The sequence below is a fragment of the Gymnoscopelus microlampas genome, assembly GCF_963454915.1.
Source record: "Gymnoscopelus microlampas genome assembly, chromosome: 21".
In the NCBI taxonomy this organism is placed as follows: domain Eukaryota; kingdom Metazoa; phylum Chordata; class Actinopteri; order Myctophiformes; family Myctophidae; genus Gymnoscopelus; species Gymnoscopelus microlampas.
This window is the reverse complement of record NC_139958.1, coordinates 7255311-7275336: the sequence shown is the minus strand read 5'-3', so window position 1 is coordinate 7275336 and position 20026 is coordinate 7255311. Positions and strand designations below refer to the sequence as shown.

General features: G+C 42.1%; 2 protein-coding genes across 2 annotated transcripts in view; both read right to left on the bottom strand.

Moving 5' to 3' along the window:
* Positions 1–19588, bottom strand: part of mtrex (Mtr4 exosome RNA helicase) — a 52870-nt gene extending 33282 nt beyond the window's left edge. The window contains exons 1-14 of the mRNA XM_084047594.1: positions 19462–19588; positions 18342–18476; positions 15943–16012; positions 15797–15859; positions 15105–15217; positions 11836–12010; positions 10720–10810; positions 9624–9748; positions 8222–8320; positions 7458–7584; positions 6994–7125; positions 2109–2188; positions 588–698; positions 362–463 (exon numbers count right to left, since the gene is read on the bottom strand). Coding sequence (XP_083903720.1) covers positions 362–463; positions 588–698; positions 2109–2188; positions 6994–7125; positions 7458–7584; positions 8222–8320; positions 9624–9748; positions 10720–10810; positions 11836–12010; positions 15105–15217; positions 15797–15859; positions 15943–16012; positions 18342–18476; positions 19462–19562 — 1524 coding nt within the window. The 5' untranslated portion in view covers positions 19563–19588. The remainder of the gene's footprint in view (positions 1–361; positions 464–587; positions 699–2108; positions 2189–6993; positions 7126–7457; positions 7585–8221; positions 8321–9623; positions 9749–10719; positions 10811–11835; positions 12011–15104; positions 15218–15796; positions 15860–15942; positions 16013–18341; positions 18477–19461) is intronic.
* LOC311037227 (CDK-activating kinase assembly factor MAT1-like) lies at positions 13951–14601 on the bottom strand (the record flags this gene model as incomplete). Its single annotated transcript, XM_084046347.1, has 1 exon — positions 13951–14601. One exon carries the CDS (start codon positions 14599–14601, stop codon positions 13951–13953), a length of 651 nt encoding a protein of 216 aa, XP_083902473.1.
* Positions 19589–20026: the final 438 nt, after the last annotated feature.

Sequence of the window (20026 nt, the reverse complement as noted above, 5' to 3'; positions counted from 1 at the left end):
TGGGGGTCCTTGACATGAAAATGTTTGAGCACCACTGATATAGAAACATATGTTTTTCAGAAAACAGTTGGGATTTTATTTAGAAGACATTTGTATAATCGGCTTCAGGTCTTAATGGGTTAAAGCAACCAGGACTGTTTTGTGTGCGTGTCTGTGTTCGAGTGTTGTTATAAAATAGCAGATGTACAAGCTCACAACACGTTGTCAGCTTGCAGATCTGCTGTTTTTGCCATTTGTATTTGAAGTACCGTATATAGGTCAGGTCTTAAGTGGTCAAAGCAACCAGGACTGTCTGTTGTGCGTGTGAGTGTGAGTGTGAGTGTGTGTGTGTGTGTGTGTGTGTGTGTTGTCGTGTTCTTACAAAGCGGTGGGCTTTGCCATCAAACTTGCGTGCGCTGGTGAAGAGCACGGTGCGAGCTGGCATGTTGATGCCCATGGCAAACGTCTCCGTAGCAAACAGGGCCTGCAAGATACAGAGGCAGACATACAAAAAAATGCAAGATTTATTTGAAAGGACGTAAATATAATGATTAACAATATTGTTTTTTATCTGTAGACAGGGGGTCCAGGTCCTTCTCTAGTCCTACCTTGAGCAGACCTTCAGAGAACAGGATCTCAATGGTCTCCTTTAGGATGGGTAGGAGCCCCCCGTGATGGATACCGATCCCTCTCTTCAGAAGGGGCAGCACATGCTCCACCTGTGAAATGAAACGTGCACACGTTGGTTCAGTGTTTCACTAGCATCGCATGGCCAGACAAATCAGAGTCGCTAGAACAGCAGCGGCTAACAAACCTACACTCACTGCTTTGAAAACCAATCCCTGTCCCTATATGAAGGACCGTAGGCAGGCTGAGATCTTACGATTGTCCACCATGATATTTACATTTTACATGCAACAAATCTACTACTAACAATTACCTAACAATCTACTTAAAGTTGTTCTGTGCAAATTTCCAAAAAACGACTTTTAGCAGCCTCTGCTGGTCATTACCGTCACTGCAGGCCGTTCGTTTATCCTCTGTTACCCAGAATTCCATTCGTTTTCACCGGAAGACGGAAGTGTTTCAAAAAGCGTTCTTTTAATTGTTTTATACCATCTGTGGATCGTTTCTCTTAGCCAGTGGAGCTTTAGTTACCGTGAGCTGTATTTTCTTTTTCTGGTTTTTTTCGTTCTTCAAATCATACAATCTCTTAAAATCAACGTGAGTTTCCTTTTGTTATTAGCGCGGTAGTTCCTGGCCAAACAGGAAACCGGCGCGGTAGTTCCTGGCCAAACAGGAACCCCGTGGATTTCCGCTTCCATTTCCGGCCAGATTACGTCATTTTCGAGGGAACGTCATGCTCGACGGCGTTCAATAGAAAATATATAAATAAAAGGCTTTCGGGGGTGAAATTCTTGGAGTGAATGTTGTGAAACATTTGCCACTCACAAAAGATATACAATTTAACTTTAGTTTTACAGAAAACGTTACCTAGTATTACTTTAACATAAACATGAATCATGCTTATGAGGATGCCCTTTCTAACAAAACAACATTACATACATAAACATGTTGGTGGTAGAGATGGGTTCTGAAACTATTTCATGTGAAAATAGCATGGGTAAATAAATGCATTAAAAAAGGTAGGGTAAGTGATATGTTTTGGTTAAAACAAAAAGGTTTTTGTTAAAAGGTTAAAGCTCTATATTGTGATAGTAACCATCGCTATAGTATAGTCTCTCCAGCTCTTTAATCAACAGATAATACATTTTCAGGTAGGTGACAAAATCTCAGCCAATTGGGAGAGAGAACACATTTATCAGCTTCATTTTTATAGTGTTCCAGTTCCAATGTTGTCTGCTCATTTCTTTGTGTCATCACTTCCTTTTGCACTTGTTTAATCTGTATCCTGACTGGATAAAATTGGTATCCTGACCTGAAAATTATTTTTCTGTTTAATAAAGACATAGAGACTCCTGTTACTGAACAAACAGTCTATAGCAATGATTACTATCAGAATATAGAGCTATTTAACACTTATTTTAACCAAAGAAAACATCTTACCCTACCTTTAAGGAATGACATCTTTACAATGAGAATGGATATAAGAGAATCATCCTCCTGACCTGAGGTAGTTTCTTATCTTCATCAGAAAGACAGTCAATAGCATTGTTGAACACTTCCTCTACCAGACGTTTCTCTTCCTCTGGGACAAGGAAACAAATAAACAGTACATTAACCATTTGCAATGTCCATAGACACATTTATTTTGTAAATCTGTCCTTGTAACACACACACACACACACACACACACACACACACAGCCCAGAGAACCAGGTAGGTGCATCAACAGCTTCAGTAAATCAATCTGACAGGGAAAATTGCACAGAAGAAATTCTCACACACAGCAAATGGATAAACTGTTTACATCACTGTGACAGCCACAATAACACAATGTGATTCAGAGTACATGTTTCTGTTTATTTGTAGCAATGACATTCCATCTCTGTCCCCGTCTAGTATGCAGTCCCTTCAGCTTAGCCTTAAAGGGATAGTTCACCCCAAAAAAAAAATTTTTTGTCACCCCATTGAGACTTGAATTCATGGATATTTGTTGGTTTTTGTCGCATTTCTTAGCCAATAATTTGATGACCAGTGGACCGGTAAGCAGCGGTTCCGGTAGGAGACACAAAGGAGACTCTTTGTGTCTCCTACCGGAACCGCTGCAAAATTATTGGCATAGGAATGCGACAAAAACAAAATAATATCCATGAATTCAAGTCTCCATGGGGTGACTAAAAAAAGTCATTTCGGGGGTGAACTATCCCTTTAAGCCTGCAGCATACTTCAAACAACGTCAAACTTTTTCGGCTTGTCGAAATGAACATCGTTCTGTACTAGGTCTGCTGGCATTTCCCTCTACACCAGATCTCTCTGCGAAAAAAAAACTGCAGATCTACCGCGGTGTGTGAGCTTGTAGATCGCGTTATTTTTTTCAGGATGTGTTCTGGTGGCCCAGAATCGGGACGCCACGGTTCAAGTGCTTAATCTATTAAGACCGGGAACACATCTGTGTCATTTTAAGATTTCTTTGGCTATTAAAAAAGAGATCTGCTATTTTTCAAAAATCGTGAAAATGTGTGCAAATCTTTGAAAATATTTATATTTTTAAAGCAAACATTTGTAACTCAAAACTTTGCTTCTGGGGGGTCCCTGGAACTAAATATTTTACAAATGTTAGCTTTTAAAAAAAAAGAAAAATCAAATATTTGAAAAAAAAAAGAAATCACGATTTTTCAAAAATAGCAGATCTGCAAGCTCATAGCGCGGCACTCGGTGCCGCGCTATGAGCTTGTATATCTGCTATTTTTGAATAGCCAAAGACATCTAAAATGACGTCTTAATGGGTTAAACGTGTACACTCTGCATGAACTATGAAAATAAAATGATTGGAAGAAAAGAAAGGACTTGTCAGGACTTTTTGGACAGAAACAATAGAAAAAAAACAATGTATCGAGTGCTCGCATCCAATAAAACATATCTTTTGTTTGTTTTTATAACTTGATACACTGTTTTTTGTATCGTCCCTGTCAAATAAACATAATATTTAATATTCTAATATTCATTTTCATATTCTAATATACATATTTTCCCCATATTCGAGGAATATTCAATATTAATTCACTAGCCCTAATGCAGAGAAGTGGGACTGGGATCGAAAATAGTTATGGAGAGGAGGAGGACGAGGAGGAAAGTTCAGAGGAGGAAAGAAGTTGTTTGGGGAGAGGAGAGGACTTGGAGTGAAGAGGAACAGAGAAGGAGCCACGTGGCTGACCGTCTCATCGCTGACCCTGCAGACAGGAGGGTCCGACTGTGTCTGAACAACTCCAGACCAGCAACAGCAGGTCTATTAATATACCCAGGAGGAAAGGCAGCCTGGATTATCAAAGCGACTAACTATCAAGGACTATAATGTACGGAGAAATAAACTCCCTAGTTTTCCACACAGAAATAAATTCCATTTTTCCATTATGGGTTTGAGTGGAAAATATGTAAAAACAGTGACTGTATTTAATACACAGGTTAATAGACAAAGTGGTGGTTCAGGTTTAAAAAAAAATCAAGCCTACAGGAGATATGGTTAGAGGTTTTGAGGTATTTTGAGGTATCCAGTTCATGAATAAATTGTTGATGAGATGAGAACAGTAGAAGGGCTGTATGGATTAACTGATGTCTAGAGCTGTCACGATAACACATTTAAGTTGTCACTCAAATAATTGCGAATAACGATTTAATTGTGTGTTTGGCATTGAACATTGGAACATTATGAGGCCTTTTAGGCTCTGAGAGTGTACAAATGGAACCAAATGGACCTGTTAGGGTCCATTTGGTTCCATTTGTACACTCTGAGTTAAATTTACATAGATTTTACAATACAAATTGCAGTCCAAGTGATAGAAATGCCATTAAATGGGGGTCTGTAGCCCTAATGCATGTCAAACTGGGGGTCATTGAAATTAAAATGTTTGAGAATCACTGCTAGAGCCGTAAAAAAATCTTCTCTTATGGGGGTCCCTGGCATATCCTTTGAAATTGGGGTCCGTGGGCTACTAAGTGTCAATGTGGGGGTCCTTGACATGAAAAAGTTTGAGAACCACTGTCCTAGACCACAGATTGCCGTTGTTTTGACCAATATATTATCAGAAAATGTAAAGCTTCCAAATACATTTGAAAAACGTAGTTGATAACATTTAAACAAAAAGCAAGGAAATAAATACAAATTAAAATAAATAACGTTTTGATGGATAAATGCAAAAGATTGAATCATTAATAAATGCAAATGAAATATTCTCTTAACATGTTTTTACTGCAACTCACGTCCGAGTCTCAGACACACACAAACGCACCATAACTGATGTTTTTTAAGCCGTGTCAGACCGCATTTCCTACCGTGTCGATACGGTAACCTCTGTATCGATAAGATTATCGGCAAGGAATACGATACGATTATTGCCGTATCGATCAATTGAACACACCCCTAGTCTCATCTGTGTGACAGGTCCATGACGATCAGAATATAAAGGAGGCCTTGTGAAATCTATACAGAAGTAAAATCATCTTAAATTGGCACAGCTGGGTTAACGCACAATGCCTCATATTTACGAGTCTGCCACAGCACAGTTACCACAAAATTAACCCATTAAGACCTGAAGCCGATTCTACAAATTTCTTCTAAATCCCAACAGTTTTCTGAAAAAAACATATCTATGTTTCTATATCAGTGGTGCTCAAACTTTTTCATGTCAAAGACCCCCTAAATTATATTCATTTGGCCGCAGACCCCCCATCTCAAAATATGTTGTTCCAGGGACCCCCAGAAGCAAGGATTTGAGTTAAAAGTGCTCGCTTTAAACATATATATATTCAAAGATTTGCACACATTTTCACGATTTAAAAAAATAGCAGATCTACAAGCTCATAGCGCGGCACTCGGTGCCGCGCTATGAGCTTGTATATCTGCTATTTTTGAATAGCCAAAGTGTAAAATAATGCTTTTTTAGCTCAAATCAAAAATAGTGACAGATGCGTTCCAGGTCTTTATGGATTAAGATAGAAAAAGCATAACTGTCCAAATGTGTCTTCGTATAAGTGCATGTTTTATGTCACTGAAAACAACCAGAGGACCAGATAGATGAAATCTTCTCCGCATTTAGATAGATCTAGAGAGGGGCTGGCTTTGCCAAGTCCAATTTGAAGCTCCATTATCTCCCAGCGCAGAATGCAGAGCCGCCTCCATAAAGAATCCTGTCACATGTCTGTTAACGGACTAAAACAGTTGAGAACAGCTGGGCTGGCAGCACAATGAACCATATTCATTGCAATCTGAGTGGAGACGAGTCAAGTGATGTGACCGCGCCAATCTGTCTTGTTGGCACATGACGATTCTTGCGGCTGACATCACTTTAACTGGATTCTTCTCTCACACTCCAATTTCCTGCTGAACCATGTTTTAACCCCCCCACTTATATTCTGAAATGGCCTTGGATTAAGACTCTCGTAGATGCATTTTATCGATTCTGACATTCTCAATCTACGAGAGTCTTAGCGACCACCCCCCCCAGATTCCACTGGATCACCTCCAAAGCCCGTAGTTCTCCAAACATGTACAAATGCAAAATATAAGGTGCTTGCCCCAAACGTTAACTCGCCCTACGGTGTAGTTGTGCAATTAGTATTAGTCCACATTTTTCAATAAATAAGTGTTTTAATCACGTCTGTCCTTGTCCCCCCTCGTTTACTTCCGGTTACATTGAGTGTAATTCCGGATGCGCTTCATCACTAACGCCCATTGGGAACTTCCGACAGAATTGGCCACAGAAAACACCTCTTTATTGAAAAATATGGACTATAGGCTATTTTTTCAAAATGTTTGAGTAGGGCTCAAGCGGGTAAGACTATATTATTGGGTTATGCCATCCATCTACAGTAGTAATTTCCTCAGTCAGTGTGTCATATAGTTATGTTTTGATATGATGTCATTCCCAGATATGGCCTATGGACTATCGCAGAACTACACCATAGGGCGAGTTAACATTTGGGGCGTGCGGGTGAGCGCCTTATATTTTGCATTTGTACATGTTTGTACTACCGGCTTTGGAGGTGACAAGCCAGTGGAATCTGGCGTAGATTGAAAATGTCAGAATCTACGAGAGTCTTAATCTAAGGCAAATTCTGTAACTATATTTTATATTTCAATTAATTATCTACAACTGCAATTTAGGAGATCACAGATATTTTGCATTCTCCTGAGTCCCTTCAAAGCAAGACTGGACACTTTTCCCACTGCAGGCATTACAGCCAAGTCACTGAAACATGATCCCAAAATATTTTTCTATGCAAGAAGACGGTGACCTGTTAAGACATCTGGGAAACAGTACTTTCACTGGAATAAAAACAGAAGCTAAAACTACCTTTCTAGCAGAAGGCAATGAAAGTGCCCAGTCAACATACCTCTGTTGAAGTCCAGCTTGGACACCTGTAGGGCATACGCCTCACACTCCTTTTTACTGAAGCTGAAGATAATGACGGGCTGGAAGTTCCTCTCCATGATCATCTTCACAATCTTGAACACACTGGATGGACCTGGGGGAGAGGGGGTCCAGCACACACTTTAAACACACCTTCCTTCACACAATTATTTTGCATAATTGCCATAATCGTTTCCATGTGGAAAAATGTTCATACATTTTCCAAAAATGGCAGATCTACAAGAACACAACACGTCACTTCAAGACGTGTTGTATACTTGTATATCAGCAATTTCAATAAAAAGAATTAAGAAAAACACGGCACGAATGATGCTTTTGTGTGACGCTGTAGTATGATCAAGTAGGGTGTTAATTTACGGGGGGGAAAAAAACTAGTTAACTAGAATATGGAGATACTAATTGAACTAATGTAAACCCTAAACATACCTTTAGTCCCTCCTTTCCTCCCTCTTGGATCCCACTTGCCGCCACCTTTGTTGCCCATCCCAGAATCCCCAGCAGAGTCTCTCAGGACGCCCATCGCTGTGTTGAAGTTATCCTCTCTGAAGTCACCCTGGAGGAAAGAAAGCACATATGTCAGTGGTGGAATTTAAACAATTGCAGATCTACAAGCTCACAATGCTTCGCAACGCATTGTGAATGCATTGTGAGCATATTTTGGCCATTTTCAAATGGCCAAAATATGTATAAGGCTGAAGTGGTTAATGTATGTTTTGTAATGATAATCTAAATCTACAAAGTAACTAGTAACTAACGTCTTCAAATAATTGTAGTGGAGTAAAAGTACAATATTTGCCTCTGAGATGTAGTGGAGTAGAAGTAAAAGTAAAAGTACTGAAAATTGAAAATGCTCTAATACAGTAAAAATACCTCAAAACAGTACTTGAGTAAATGTGCTTAGTTACTTTCCACCATTGCAATATTCTCTAACTCTCATCAGACGTGTGGCATTTTTTTTTAATGTAAATTGGTTTTATTTATTACAGCTGACACACACAAATGGATTGTCATCTTTGTGTTTGTTTGTGAGAGGACCACGATGGAAAGAAGTCCTGGAGTTCGTGTTTTATTCTCAAATGCTTTTTAACCAACATGATGGTGTGATAGGTTATTTGCAATTCAAATGAACTAAACCAAGATATAACCATACTAAAAGCTGAGTAAACATGGACACTTAGACCAGGCCTTACGTTCTCATCCACCACCAGATGGAGTCCGTCTCCCCCTGCTGGGAAGATGTAGTGCTGCAGAGGAGTAGGACGATAGTCTGTGTACACCACATGACAGGGCTGTGGACAGACATTAAGACAGGACATAGTTCACTAGAGCTCACAGTCATGACAGGGCTGTGGAGAGACATTAAGACAGGGACAGTTCACTACTAGAGCTCACAGTCATGACAGGGCTGTGGGGAGAAATGAGACGGGAACAGTTCACTAGAGCTCACAGTCAAAAACCCAAGGAAAACTACTGACAACTATTCTTTCAAAAACTATACAGTTTAGGCATTTAGCAGACGCTCTTAATCCAGAGCGATTTACAGTAAGCAAGGACACATGATAATACACCAATAATACATCAAATGCATAGAAATAGTAATCTAATAATAAAGTAATACATAAGTAAACCAATAATCTAATACATACGTAAACCATGAACCTATCATCAGCCTACATTGAAACCATAGACACTATAGGCATATAAGCATGTTATGTAGACAGATGCCAGGTCATTGTTGACCTGGCATCTGTCTACATAACATGCTATCTAAGTTACATTTTAGCCTTTGCATAATCCTGCAAGGTTGTCAAGGCTAGGGCAAGTGCTACGTGAAGATTGGGAGTGAGTCTGCAGTTCTAAGTGCAATTGGGAGTTCATTCCATAGTTTGGGAGCCAGAAGGGAGAAGAGTCTGGGACCAGAGCATGTGAGCGGAGCGGAGCGCGAGCGGAGCGACGCGATTTTGACGTGAGCGCGGAGCTGGTTATAAAAAGGTTGGAGCGCTACTCAGAGCGAGGACCGCCTCCCGCTCCAGGCCGCCCTCGCGGGGGCCGCGCACCGAATGTTTGAGCATGCCCGGTCGCACGGACTCAGAGACACACAGACATCCGCAGTGCACAGCGCACCGAGATGTCATTAGAATTTCTACTTTCTTTTTCTTTTCTTTTTTTTTTTACTGTTGAGCGACCCGGTTTGAGCGGAGCGTGGAGCGAGATTTGCGCAAATCAACGTGAGCGAGGAGCGACGGGGAGCGGAGCGCGGGGGGAGTTGACGTGAGCGAATAGCGAGCGTGAAACCGGCCCCCTGGAGCGCCGAGCGGCATTTCCACCCGCTCCGCTCCGCTCGCGTGCTCTGTCTGGGACGTGTGGAGCGTTGTCCCGGATGTTTTAGGGAAGGTTCTGACAGCTTCCCTGTGTTAGCTGATCTGAGTGAGCGGGAGGGGTTGTAGGGTTGGATCAGGCTTTGAAGATACGGGACTGCCATACCTTTGGTTGCTTCGTAGGCCAATGTGAGTGTTTTGTACGTCAGCGTTTTTGTACAATCACACATTTGCGACAACACTCTGGTTCTGCAGCCATACAACACCAGCTCACCTGCTTGTGGAGGTGACAGATCCACTCTGCAAACTGTCTGGCGTTGGGAATGGTGGCGGACAGGAAGACGTAATGCACGTTGTCAGGCAGGAGGATAATGGTCTCCTCCCACACCACGCCACGCTCTGAAATATGTACACATTTTACATTTGATTATTATATTTGTACAGAGATTATATTTGTTCTCAATTTCCTGACATGTGTGGGCTAACTGGGCTTATTATCATGCACAGTGATGTGTTTTTCCTGTAGTATGTAAGTAAGTAAGTAAGTAAATTTTATTTATATAGCACATTTCACAGAGGAGTCTCACAAAGTGCTTTACATACATCAAATAAAAACAGTAACGCAAAACAAAAAGGCTGTACAAATTTCTCTCAGATGGGATAATAACACAGGTACAGTAAGAAAAATAGAAAATAAAATCATGAAATGACAACAAACGCCTGTTCAAATAGAAGCGTTTTAAGTTTGTTTTTAAAAATGTCAACCGAGGCTGCATCTCTCAGGGCTTGGGGGAGAGCATTCCACAGTTTTGGGGCTACAGCTTGAAAAGCCTTGTCACCCTTGGTTCTGAGGTTGGTGGTTGGGGTCTTTAACAGACCCTGTTCCGCAGACCTTAGGGCCCTTTCTGGGACATGGCGTGGGACCAGATCGGTCAGGTAACTTGGAGCCTGCCCATGTAGGGACCTATAGGTGATCACCAGGACTTTGAACTGTACTCTGTCTCTGAATTTGATGGGGAGCCAATGTAAGGCGGCTAAGACTGGAGTGATGTGGGACCTTCTGTTAGTTTTGGTTAGCAATCTGGCGGCAGCATTTTGAATTATTTGGAGGCGGTCCGTGGTGGTTTTGCTGAGGCAGGTGAAAAGTGAATTGCAGTAGTCCAAGCGTGATGAGATGAATGCATGAATGATAATTTCTAGTTCGGGGTGGGAAACTATGGATCTGAGTTTTGCAATGTTTATGAGGTGAAAAAAGTATGTACTGTATGGGGTTATTATCATGCACAGTGATGTGTTTTTCCTGTAGTATGTACTGTATGGGGTTATTATCATGCACAGTGATGTGTTTTTCCTGTAGTATATCCACGCACCTGCGTCTCTCATGTAGTGGATCTCGTCAAAGATGACCCAGGCCACCTCCCGCATGATCTCAGAGCCTCTGTACAACATGCTCCTCAGAATCTGGGAATGACATCATATCAAAACATAACTATATGACACACTGACTGAGGACATTACTACTGTAGCCTATCTACAAGCTCACCATGCGTTGAGAGCTTGTAGAACAAGTTATTTTAACGTTTTTGCCTAACGCGTATCCATAAGGTGCAAGGTACGTGAGCAATGTAGCTTGCATATGCTGTACATGCTTTAGGCCACGGACCTCCGATTTGATGCCACTTTGTTTTTAATCTTTGGGACCCCTGTCTAAATTCACCATGTTTATATTAAATAACCAAAAAACACACCCTGTGTGAAGGTAGCGGCGCATTTGATACATTTTGTCATCGATATGTGTTTATAATGTGTTTATAGCCATGTCTCACGTGAAGCTTGACCAATCACTTTGTTGACGGGTCTGACCAATCAGAGCGTTGACGGGTCTGACCATTCAGAGCGTTGACGGGTCTGACCAATCAGAGCATTGACGGGTCTGACCAATCAGAGCGTTGACGGGTCTGACCAATCAGAGCATTGACGGGTCTGACCAATCAGAGCGTTGACGGGTCTGACCAATCAGAGCGTTGACGGGTCTGACCAATCAGAACGTTGACGGACCTGACCAATCAGAACCTTGGCGGGCCTGACCAATCAGAACGTTGACGGACCTGACCAATCAGAACCTTGGCGAGCCTGACCAATCAGAACGTTGACGCAAAAGCCAGGTATAGAGGGCTAATATCCGCTCTATACTTAAAGGTATAGAGCGGCTAGCGCCGCTAAAAACATTATCATAAGCTTTATTTGTTTAGCACCTTTCAAGAGCAAAGTCACAAAGTGCTTAACAGAAGAAATCACAACACAAGAAAAACACAACAAACATAATAACAATAAAATAACTTTTGTAAAGGGGAGTTCATTCACATCATTTCATTTGTACACTCTCAACTGAGTGACAACAAATGGAACCAAATGGTCTCTCAAACGTTAAAGACCAGTAAGTCCACTTCGACCCCTGACAAGTTGAGAAGACAGTGATGCCCTACCTCGGTTGTCATGACGAGGCAGGAGGCGGTAGGGTTGATGGTGACGTCGCCGGTCATCAGTCCTACGTCCTGGAACTCCTCGTACATCTCTCTGTACTTCTGGTTGGACAATGCCTTGATGGGGCTGGTGAAGATCACTCTCTGCTTCTCCCTCAAGGCCAGCGCTATGGCATACCTGTAAATACAACATGTATAGAAATGTGTTAGATTGAATTGAAATATATATACATTTATAATTTTTATTCGTGTTAAAATAGCAGAAATAGGTACAAGCTTATAGCTATCTACAAGCTTACGACGTGTCACAAAGTCACGCGTTGTAATCTTGTAGATCTGCTATTTTTGCTATATTATTTAATAATTGAGAATGTGTGAAAATCCGTCAACATGAAAACGATGACGATTATGCAAATATAATTGAATAAAAAGAATTGCGATTAGATGATTATTATGATGTCATAATTGTGACAGGCCTAACTACATGATCGATCGACTAAACATGGAGATACTGGGATCCCTGGTGTCATCAGAAAACAGCTGACGTCGTGATGACATACATGGGCATAAATGTCAGACAGACAGACCCGCAGACAGACAAACTGTATAATGCACTGTTCTCTAAAACAGTGGTTCTCAAACCTTTTAGTGCCAAGGACCCCCAAATAGACACTTATTAGACCGCGGACCCCCATTTGAAAAGCCAGGTACCCCTATAATAGAAGATTTTTACGGCTCTCTAGCAGTGATTTCAACCATTTTAATTTCAAGGACCCCCAGTTTTACAATGCATTAGGCTACGGAACCCCATTTAATGGCATGTATGTCTCTGGGACCCCAATTTATATTGTAAAATCAATGTTAATGTAACTCTGAGAGTGTACAAATGGAACCAAATGGACCCGTTAGGGTCCATTTGGTTCCATTTGTACACTCTCAGAGTTACAGACCCATAAGGGTCCATTTGGTCCCTGTCTATCATTTAGCTGGGGACCCCCTGGAACCCCCTCAAGTACCCCTGGGGGTCCCCGGACCCCACTTTGAGAACCATGGCTCTAAAAGAATAGAGTTACACTGAAGGTGTCCCGGAGGGCTCAGTGACACGCCAAACCCAGAGATGAAATCCTCCAGCCACATCCTTGGGCGTGACATTGCGCCCACATTAGCCAGTCGTGGTCCCGGTGACCTGTACGTTTCAATGGGATGGGGCTGGTAGTGGTAGAGAGATCATGATCCTCCTCTAACATGGCAGCCCACAGGCTGGAGAGACATTGTCTGACCCATACGGATGCCAGTAAAGAATACAACGGCGGCAGGGCTGTCACGATTACAAATTTAAGTTAATTATTAATTAATTATTTTTTATTATTATTAATTATTATGTATTAATTGTGACACAAATAATTGCGATTAACGATTTAATTGTGTTTGTGTGTGGCATTGAACGTTGGAACATAAGAATGCAATCTTTTAATTTACGTTTGGTTTTTAGGCTTCATAACCAAATAACTTAAATATACAAATAAATTACTGACATATCTAATCATTTTATCCTTTCAAAAAAGTTTTAAAATAACGTAAATAGCTGATCTACAAGTTTACTTCACGGCACGAAGTGACGTGCTGCAAGCTTGTAGATCAGCTATTTCTAGGAAATGTTGGAACATGGAAACGATGAGGACGATTATGCAAACTAATTGCGACAGGCCTAGCGGCAGGCTTGGTCATCTGTCTTCTCTATACCATTGGTTCTCAAAGTGGGGTACGGGGACCCCCAGGGGTACTTGAGGGGGTTCCAGGGGGTACCCAGCAAAATGTGTAAATATTGCATCACAATAATTATGACCTTTTATACTTTGGCTATTCAAAAATAGCAGATATACAAGCTCATAGCGCGGCACCGAGTGCCGCGCTATGAGCTTGTATATCTGCTATTTTTGAAAATTCTTGAAAATATGTGCAAATCTGAATATATATATCATTTTAAAGCAAACATTTGTAACTCAAATCTTTGCTTCTGGGGGGTTCCTGGAACAACATATTTTGAGATGGGGGTCCGCGGCCAAATACATATCATTTTGGGGGTCCTTGACATGAAAAAGTTTGAGAACCACTGCTCTATACGTCAGAGTCTAGCTGTGCAGCAGCAGCATGGTGGTCCTTGTGCTGAGCCAGCAGAAGGGTGGCGGGGAGATGAGAGGACTCCAGGTCGTCCAGCAGGGCCTCCTTGCTCCTCCTCTTGGTCTGCAGGTGGCGCTGCCGGTCCTGCACGGCCTCCAGTCGTCTCCGCTCCTTGCCCCGCCGCTCCAGCGACAGCAGCTTCTCCAGCTCCTCCTTCTCTCGCGTCAGCTTGGCCTTGTTCTTCTGGATGAGCGTCCGGTTCTCCCGCTGGTACCGCTCCATGGCCTGCTTGGTGCTCTCGGCGTCCATGTTGTTGGTCAGGTTATACACGATGTCCTCCACCTGCTCCAGGTAGTCGTTGTATTCGTCCGCGTCGCCGAAGTCCGCGTCCGTCTGGTTGTATATGCGGAGCACCTTCTTGCGGATGTCCACCTCCTTGTCCACGGCGGGGTCCTCGAAGAGCTGCACGCGGAAGTTGTTCTTCCGCAGCGGCGTGTCGCACTGCGTGCACTTGCCCGTGCCGTGCTCGAACATGTTGGAGTTCACGCAGTTCTCGCACAGCGTGTGGCCGCAGACGTTCACCATCAGCTTCAGGGATGGATTGCTGAACTTGGTCGTTTTGCACGTCGGGCAGCCTTGGTAATCCATATTCTGTATCGGGTTAGAAATTCTCTTTTCTACTGGGGAAGCCTCAAGAGAAAGCAAATGTTTCTTGCATCTGCTCGGCACTAGAGTGGAGTTCTATTGTGCATGCTACTACTTATATTGATAAAGCGGCACAAACATGTTGCAAACTTGGCCAATCAGGGAAGCCGATGCCTACACCACCGACCCCCACCCGCGAGCATCTCCGCACAAAGAGATTCGGTGCATCCTCCACAGACCGATACAGATATTCTGGGAGGTTTGGTTCTGGTAAACCCCGCTCAGCACAAACCATCCCCGCCACCCTTTATATAGTGCTTGGCTAGATGCTCGTGACAGCTATATCCGTATATGGAGTTTTATATTAGCATGATGTCAGCACTAGATGTCTCTGCCGATCGGTCAGACGGTGCCCGAGTTATACCACACACACACACACACACACAGGTTTCAGGAATGTATAGTGTGATGATGTCAGTGCTTCACACAAAGCTAGTGAGACTCACTCTGCACAGACGGTCTTGCCAGCGGAGGTGTGAGCAGACACCAGGACAGACTGGTTGTTCTCGATGCATGAGAGGGCCTCACGCTGGAACGGGTCGAGGGTGAAAGGGTACTCCTACAAAAAGAAGCAAAGACAAATCTTTGTAACAATTCTCAGCTTGTATTTATTAACTCAATACACTGAATGGTTTGAGTGACTGTATTCCAGATAAAAGAGCATCATACCAAGATTTGTTTTATGTCTCCATGTACACTTGAATTGGATGTTCCAATAAAAGACATAATTTACATGTAAACCATATAGCTAGTATATGCAAGTATCTAAGTATCATTGAACTGATGTATCTCAACATTAAGGATGATTTGAACAATCTCATCTCATTTAATCAAAGCAAAACAGTTTTAAAACTATAAATTTAAACTTGTGATACAATTTAGGCATTTGGCACACGCCCTTATACAGAGTCGCTTGAAGTGCAAGATCAGAGTAAATGCTCGTAGATCTGCTACTTTCGCAGACTGACACCAGGGTGTACAATGGACTGTAAATTATTAAACATGCAGACCATGGCCCATGGCTAGTTTTGAGAATCGTCACCTTACGATGGCACACCCAAAATATGGACAACAGGGTCCGGGTAAGTTGCTATGTAATTAGAATGCTATGAGAATAGCAGATAAACATCAAAGCTACCTTGGCGGCTTTCCCCACACGAGGTTTCAGTGGTACGTAGGTCTCACTGGAAGGCAGGGCGACCTGTTTGGGGGTAACAGCAGCAGGTTAACTCTGATGTACATTTAGAAATAATGCAATAAAACCTTTTAATGTTCTGTCTTTACCTCATGCGTGCATCCTTCCACTGTCTCCACTGCCTCCACCTTCACCTGGGGCATAAAATCAGTGATACTGCTGGAAAATGGATAAAAGGAATTCACATTAACTTCAGAAGCACAACACGCTGCATAAGCAACACTATCAACTAAGGATCACCCGATACCTATTCTATACGGGTTGAAACAAGCGTTTAAAATCGCTTATCTAGTCATTCTGTGGCCAGTCAACCCCCGTCCGCATGCACAGCACTGCTCGCGTAAGATTGCATTGGGAAAACATGGCCACAGGCTGACTAAATAAGCGATTTAAACGCTCGTTTCAACCGGTCGGTTAGATTTTCTTGAGCGCTAAATTTTAAAACACCTGAGAGCAGGGTAGAATACCTTCACTCTTTGGATACGATGTACGGAAAAGGGTAAGAATCATGCATAGTGGAAAATATTTGCCGATGTCACCCCCCACAGGCACCGAGCTATGTGGAATCTCATCTCGGAGCTATAGACTCCGGGCAAAAGGCGTGGCCAAGCTTAGGCTGAAGTAGTTACGGTGGCCATATTAAGGGAGCTCCATAACAACAGCTAGTATCAACAACATTGACAGTTACCCACGAGTCACGACGTGTCCTGAACTACAGCGAATTTATTGGTAAAGGACAGAAGATGGACCTGGCAATGCGTGACAGAGAGTTACCATACAGAGAGAAGCTGAATGCAGACGCAAAGGCACGCTACCTGCGATCAGTGTTGCCATATTTTGCGAGAGAAATAAGCAACCAGGTCTATGAAAACAAGCCCAAAAGAAGTGGCTTAGATACATCGACTACTTGAAAATAGCCGATCTACAAGCTCACGTGAGCTTGTACATAGGTTATTAAAAAAAACTCTTGCAATAAAATAAAGAACATTTGGAATATTTTTTAAAACATTCTAACAACACAAATGCTCCCTGGCACAAAACATTTTCATGAAAAGATTTGAGAACCACTGGTTTAATTTTTTTTGTTTTAAAAAAAAAGCCTAAATAAGCAAGCACCTAAATAAGCCTAAATAAGCAAGTACACTTTATAAATAAGCCATACAAAACTACTAATTTTACAAGCAACTTCACATAAAAAGAAGCCCAAAGTCGCTTATAATAAGCCGACATGGCAACGCTGATGCTGATCCTAACCTCGCCTCCAACAGATGTTTTATATGTTTGATTGTGTGCTGTCATGCTCGTTTGAGCTTATATGTGTTTGGGAATGTTGTTGAAGGTTATGTTATTTCGTCAGCTGACACCCAAGCCATACTACATTTATTTGATATCTCCGACGTCTGAACACTTGCTGACAGACAGACAGCTGTTTACTCAGCCACCGTGACCGTGAGCCACCCACGTTAGACCCACGTTAGACTACGTTTCTCAGACTGGACACATAGAGAAACACAATTTAGCTGTTAGCTCAATCTCATTGTATGTAAGATACCCATTTGTATTTAAGATACCCATGCCAAGCCGTTTCTTTGATATCTCCGACATCTGATCTCCAACAGCTTTTCCTCCAGGTTGGAAATGTGTGCAATTTAACTTTTTTAATTTAATGTCTGAAACCTTGGCATTGCATCCGATAATGCAGCACTGTCGTACCATTGCTAAATTAGAGCAACAGACAAGTTAGAGATAGATAATAATGTACACCGTCTACTTGCTGGACAACAAACACAGGACTACAGACTACACTACACTACTCTACACTTGTGGCAGCTGTCAATCTACTCCCTCAAGATGGCGGCGGAAGTGGCACGATTTAAGGGCGTGGCGACCATGTTACGTCGCTATGCCCGGAGTCTATATAGCGGAGGGAGAGGTTCCAAATGGGGCTAGTATATATGGTAGAGCATTGGTTCTCAAAGTGGAGTCCGGGGACCCCCAGGGGTCCTTGGGGGGTACCAGGGGGTCCCCAGCAAAATGTGTTAATATAGCGTCACAATAATTGCAACCTTTTATACTTTGGCTATTCAAAAATAGCAGATCTACGAGCTCATAGCGCGGCACCGAGTGCCGCGCTATGAGCTTGTAGATCTGCTATTTTTGAAAAGAAATCGTGAAAATGTGTGCAAACCTTTGAACATATATATTTTCATGCGAACATGTCCTTGACATGAAAAAGTTTGAGAACCACTGTGGTAGAGGTTATGGACATGCCTGACACACAACCCATATATGGCCAGTATGGAGAAACACTTATGTTGCTTTATCAGTGGTGCTTACACTTTTTCATGTCAAGGACCCCCAAAATTATATGTACCCCCCCCCCCCCCCCCCAAGGACCCCTGGACCTTACTTTGAGAACCAATGTGCTATATTTAAATAGCTAAAATGACACAGATGCTTTAATGGGTGAAATTAAACAGCATCTTACTTTATGTCATAAGAAGCCGTGTCGGGTCGAGGTCTCTTCCCAAACATCACTTCCTCAGTAGGATCGGGGTCAGCTGACCTCTTGGGCCTGGCAGGTCCATCCTTCTCACTGCCATGTTTACCGCCAAGAACTTTCCTGGTAACAAAAGGGGAAAGAAATTAATGCTCACTGTTGATACGTGATAGTTTAGCAAGTTAAATGTTTTGTAAATTAAAGTCTGCAATTTATTTTACACAACCTGAAACTTTGCTTATGGTAAAACAAAGCAGTGCGGGCAATAAAATCACCAAGAAAACAACAAAACTAGATAGTTAAACAATTGCTGCTCGTTTTTTATTTGCAACCGAACCATTATTGTCTCAAAAAACATATCGTTGACAATAATAATGTCTGCTGCGTGTGTAAAGCCTGATGAAGCAAGGCTACTACAAAACACATAATCTGTGTTCCCAGAAGTACAAAACACAACAAGTCAGTAACACAGACAATATCTAAAACAAAAAACACAAATACATGTTTTCTTTTTACAGATTTCCTTTTTTGTGTGTTACAAATATTGTTTCCATGCACTGTTTGGTTTCATTTTTAGCAGCAAGGGCTATAACCTATAAATATAGCTTCCAAATGAATGTACCGGTAACTCAATAAGTTAACTAACTAATATCATTGTAGAAAGAAACCAAACAGTACATTTTGCCATTAAAGACAGAGAAACGTAGAGTCAAATCAATGTTGTAAACAATAAACAATTAGACCACTGTTAGTACTTTAAAAAGGTCTTAAAGTCAGGGTCGTATTTAAGACAGCATAATGTCAGCATAAGTATCAAAACATTCAATCAAAATATAATACTATAATGGATTATACATAATGCTAAACAAACTAACTAAACTAGCCTGGCTTATTACGACGGCGTAATAAGCCAAAAACATCAGACCTACAAGCTCACAAGGCGTCGCATCGCAACGCCTTGTGAGCTTGTAGATCTGCCGTTTTCGGCACGCATGACACTCCCGGTGCTCAGCCAGTTTTAGAGACAGCAAAGCATGTTCATTTCTGCTCTTTTGTTATTCATATTTAAGACACATTAGACATTAAGGTAGGTTTATTAAGTATTTACCCTGATATCTGTGGTGTTGTAGAAGCAGGAGACTTCTTTCCAGAAGCGGTTTGTTCATCATCAAACACGCTGAACAGTCCTTCTCCAAACGGGTCCGCCATGATGCTGTGGTGATGATGCGTGGTGGAGGTTCGATTCCCACAATGCAACAACACAGTAACTTCTTCCGCTGACGGTCATGGGTCATCACCGCGCGACAAGCCCAACTGAGGTTCCTATTTGGACCAGTAAACCATTTTAACCAGTAGAACCCGCCTTCTTTAAAGCTGTATCCGGTACTTTCCATACGCGCACTTACACGGCATATACTGACTGTTTCCGTATCCGCCTGATTCTCTCTAAACCGGATATGCATCCTGGAAAAGGTGAATTGATCCCTGTCGAAGTGTTGCCAGATTTTGCAAGGGAAACAAGCAACATGGTCTACGTAACGAAAACAAGCCCAAAAGTCCAGTAACCAGTTTCACCACTTGAACGCCTTTAACTTACCCCAAAATAAAATGTGGGGCCCAAATACATAAACTATTTGCAAACAGTAGCCTACAGTGGTACGATGATAAAGATG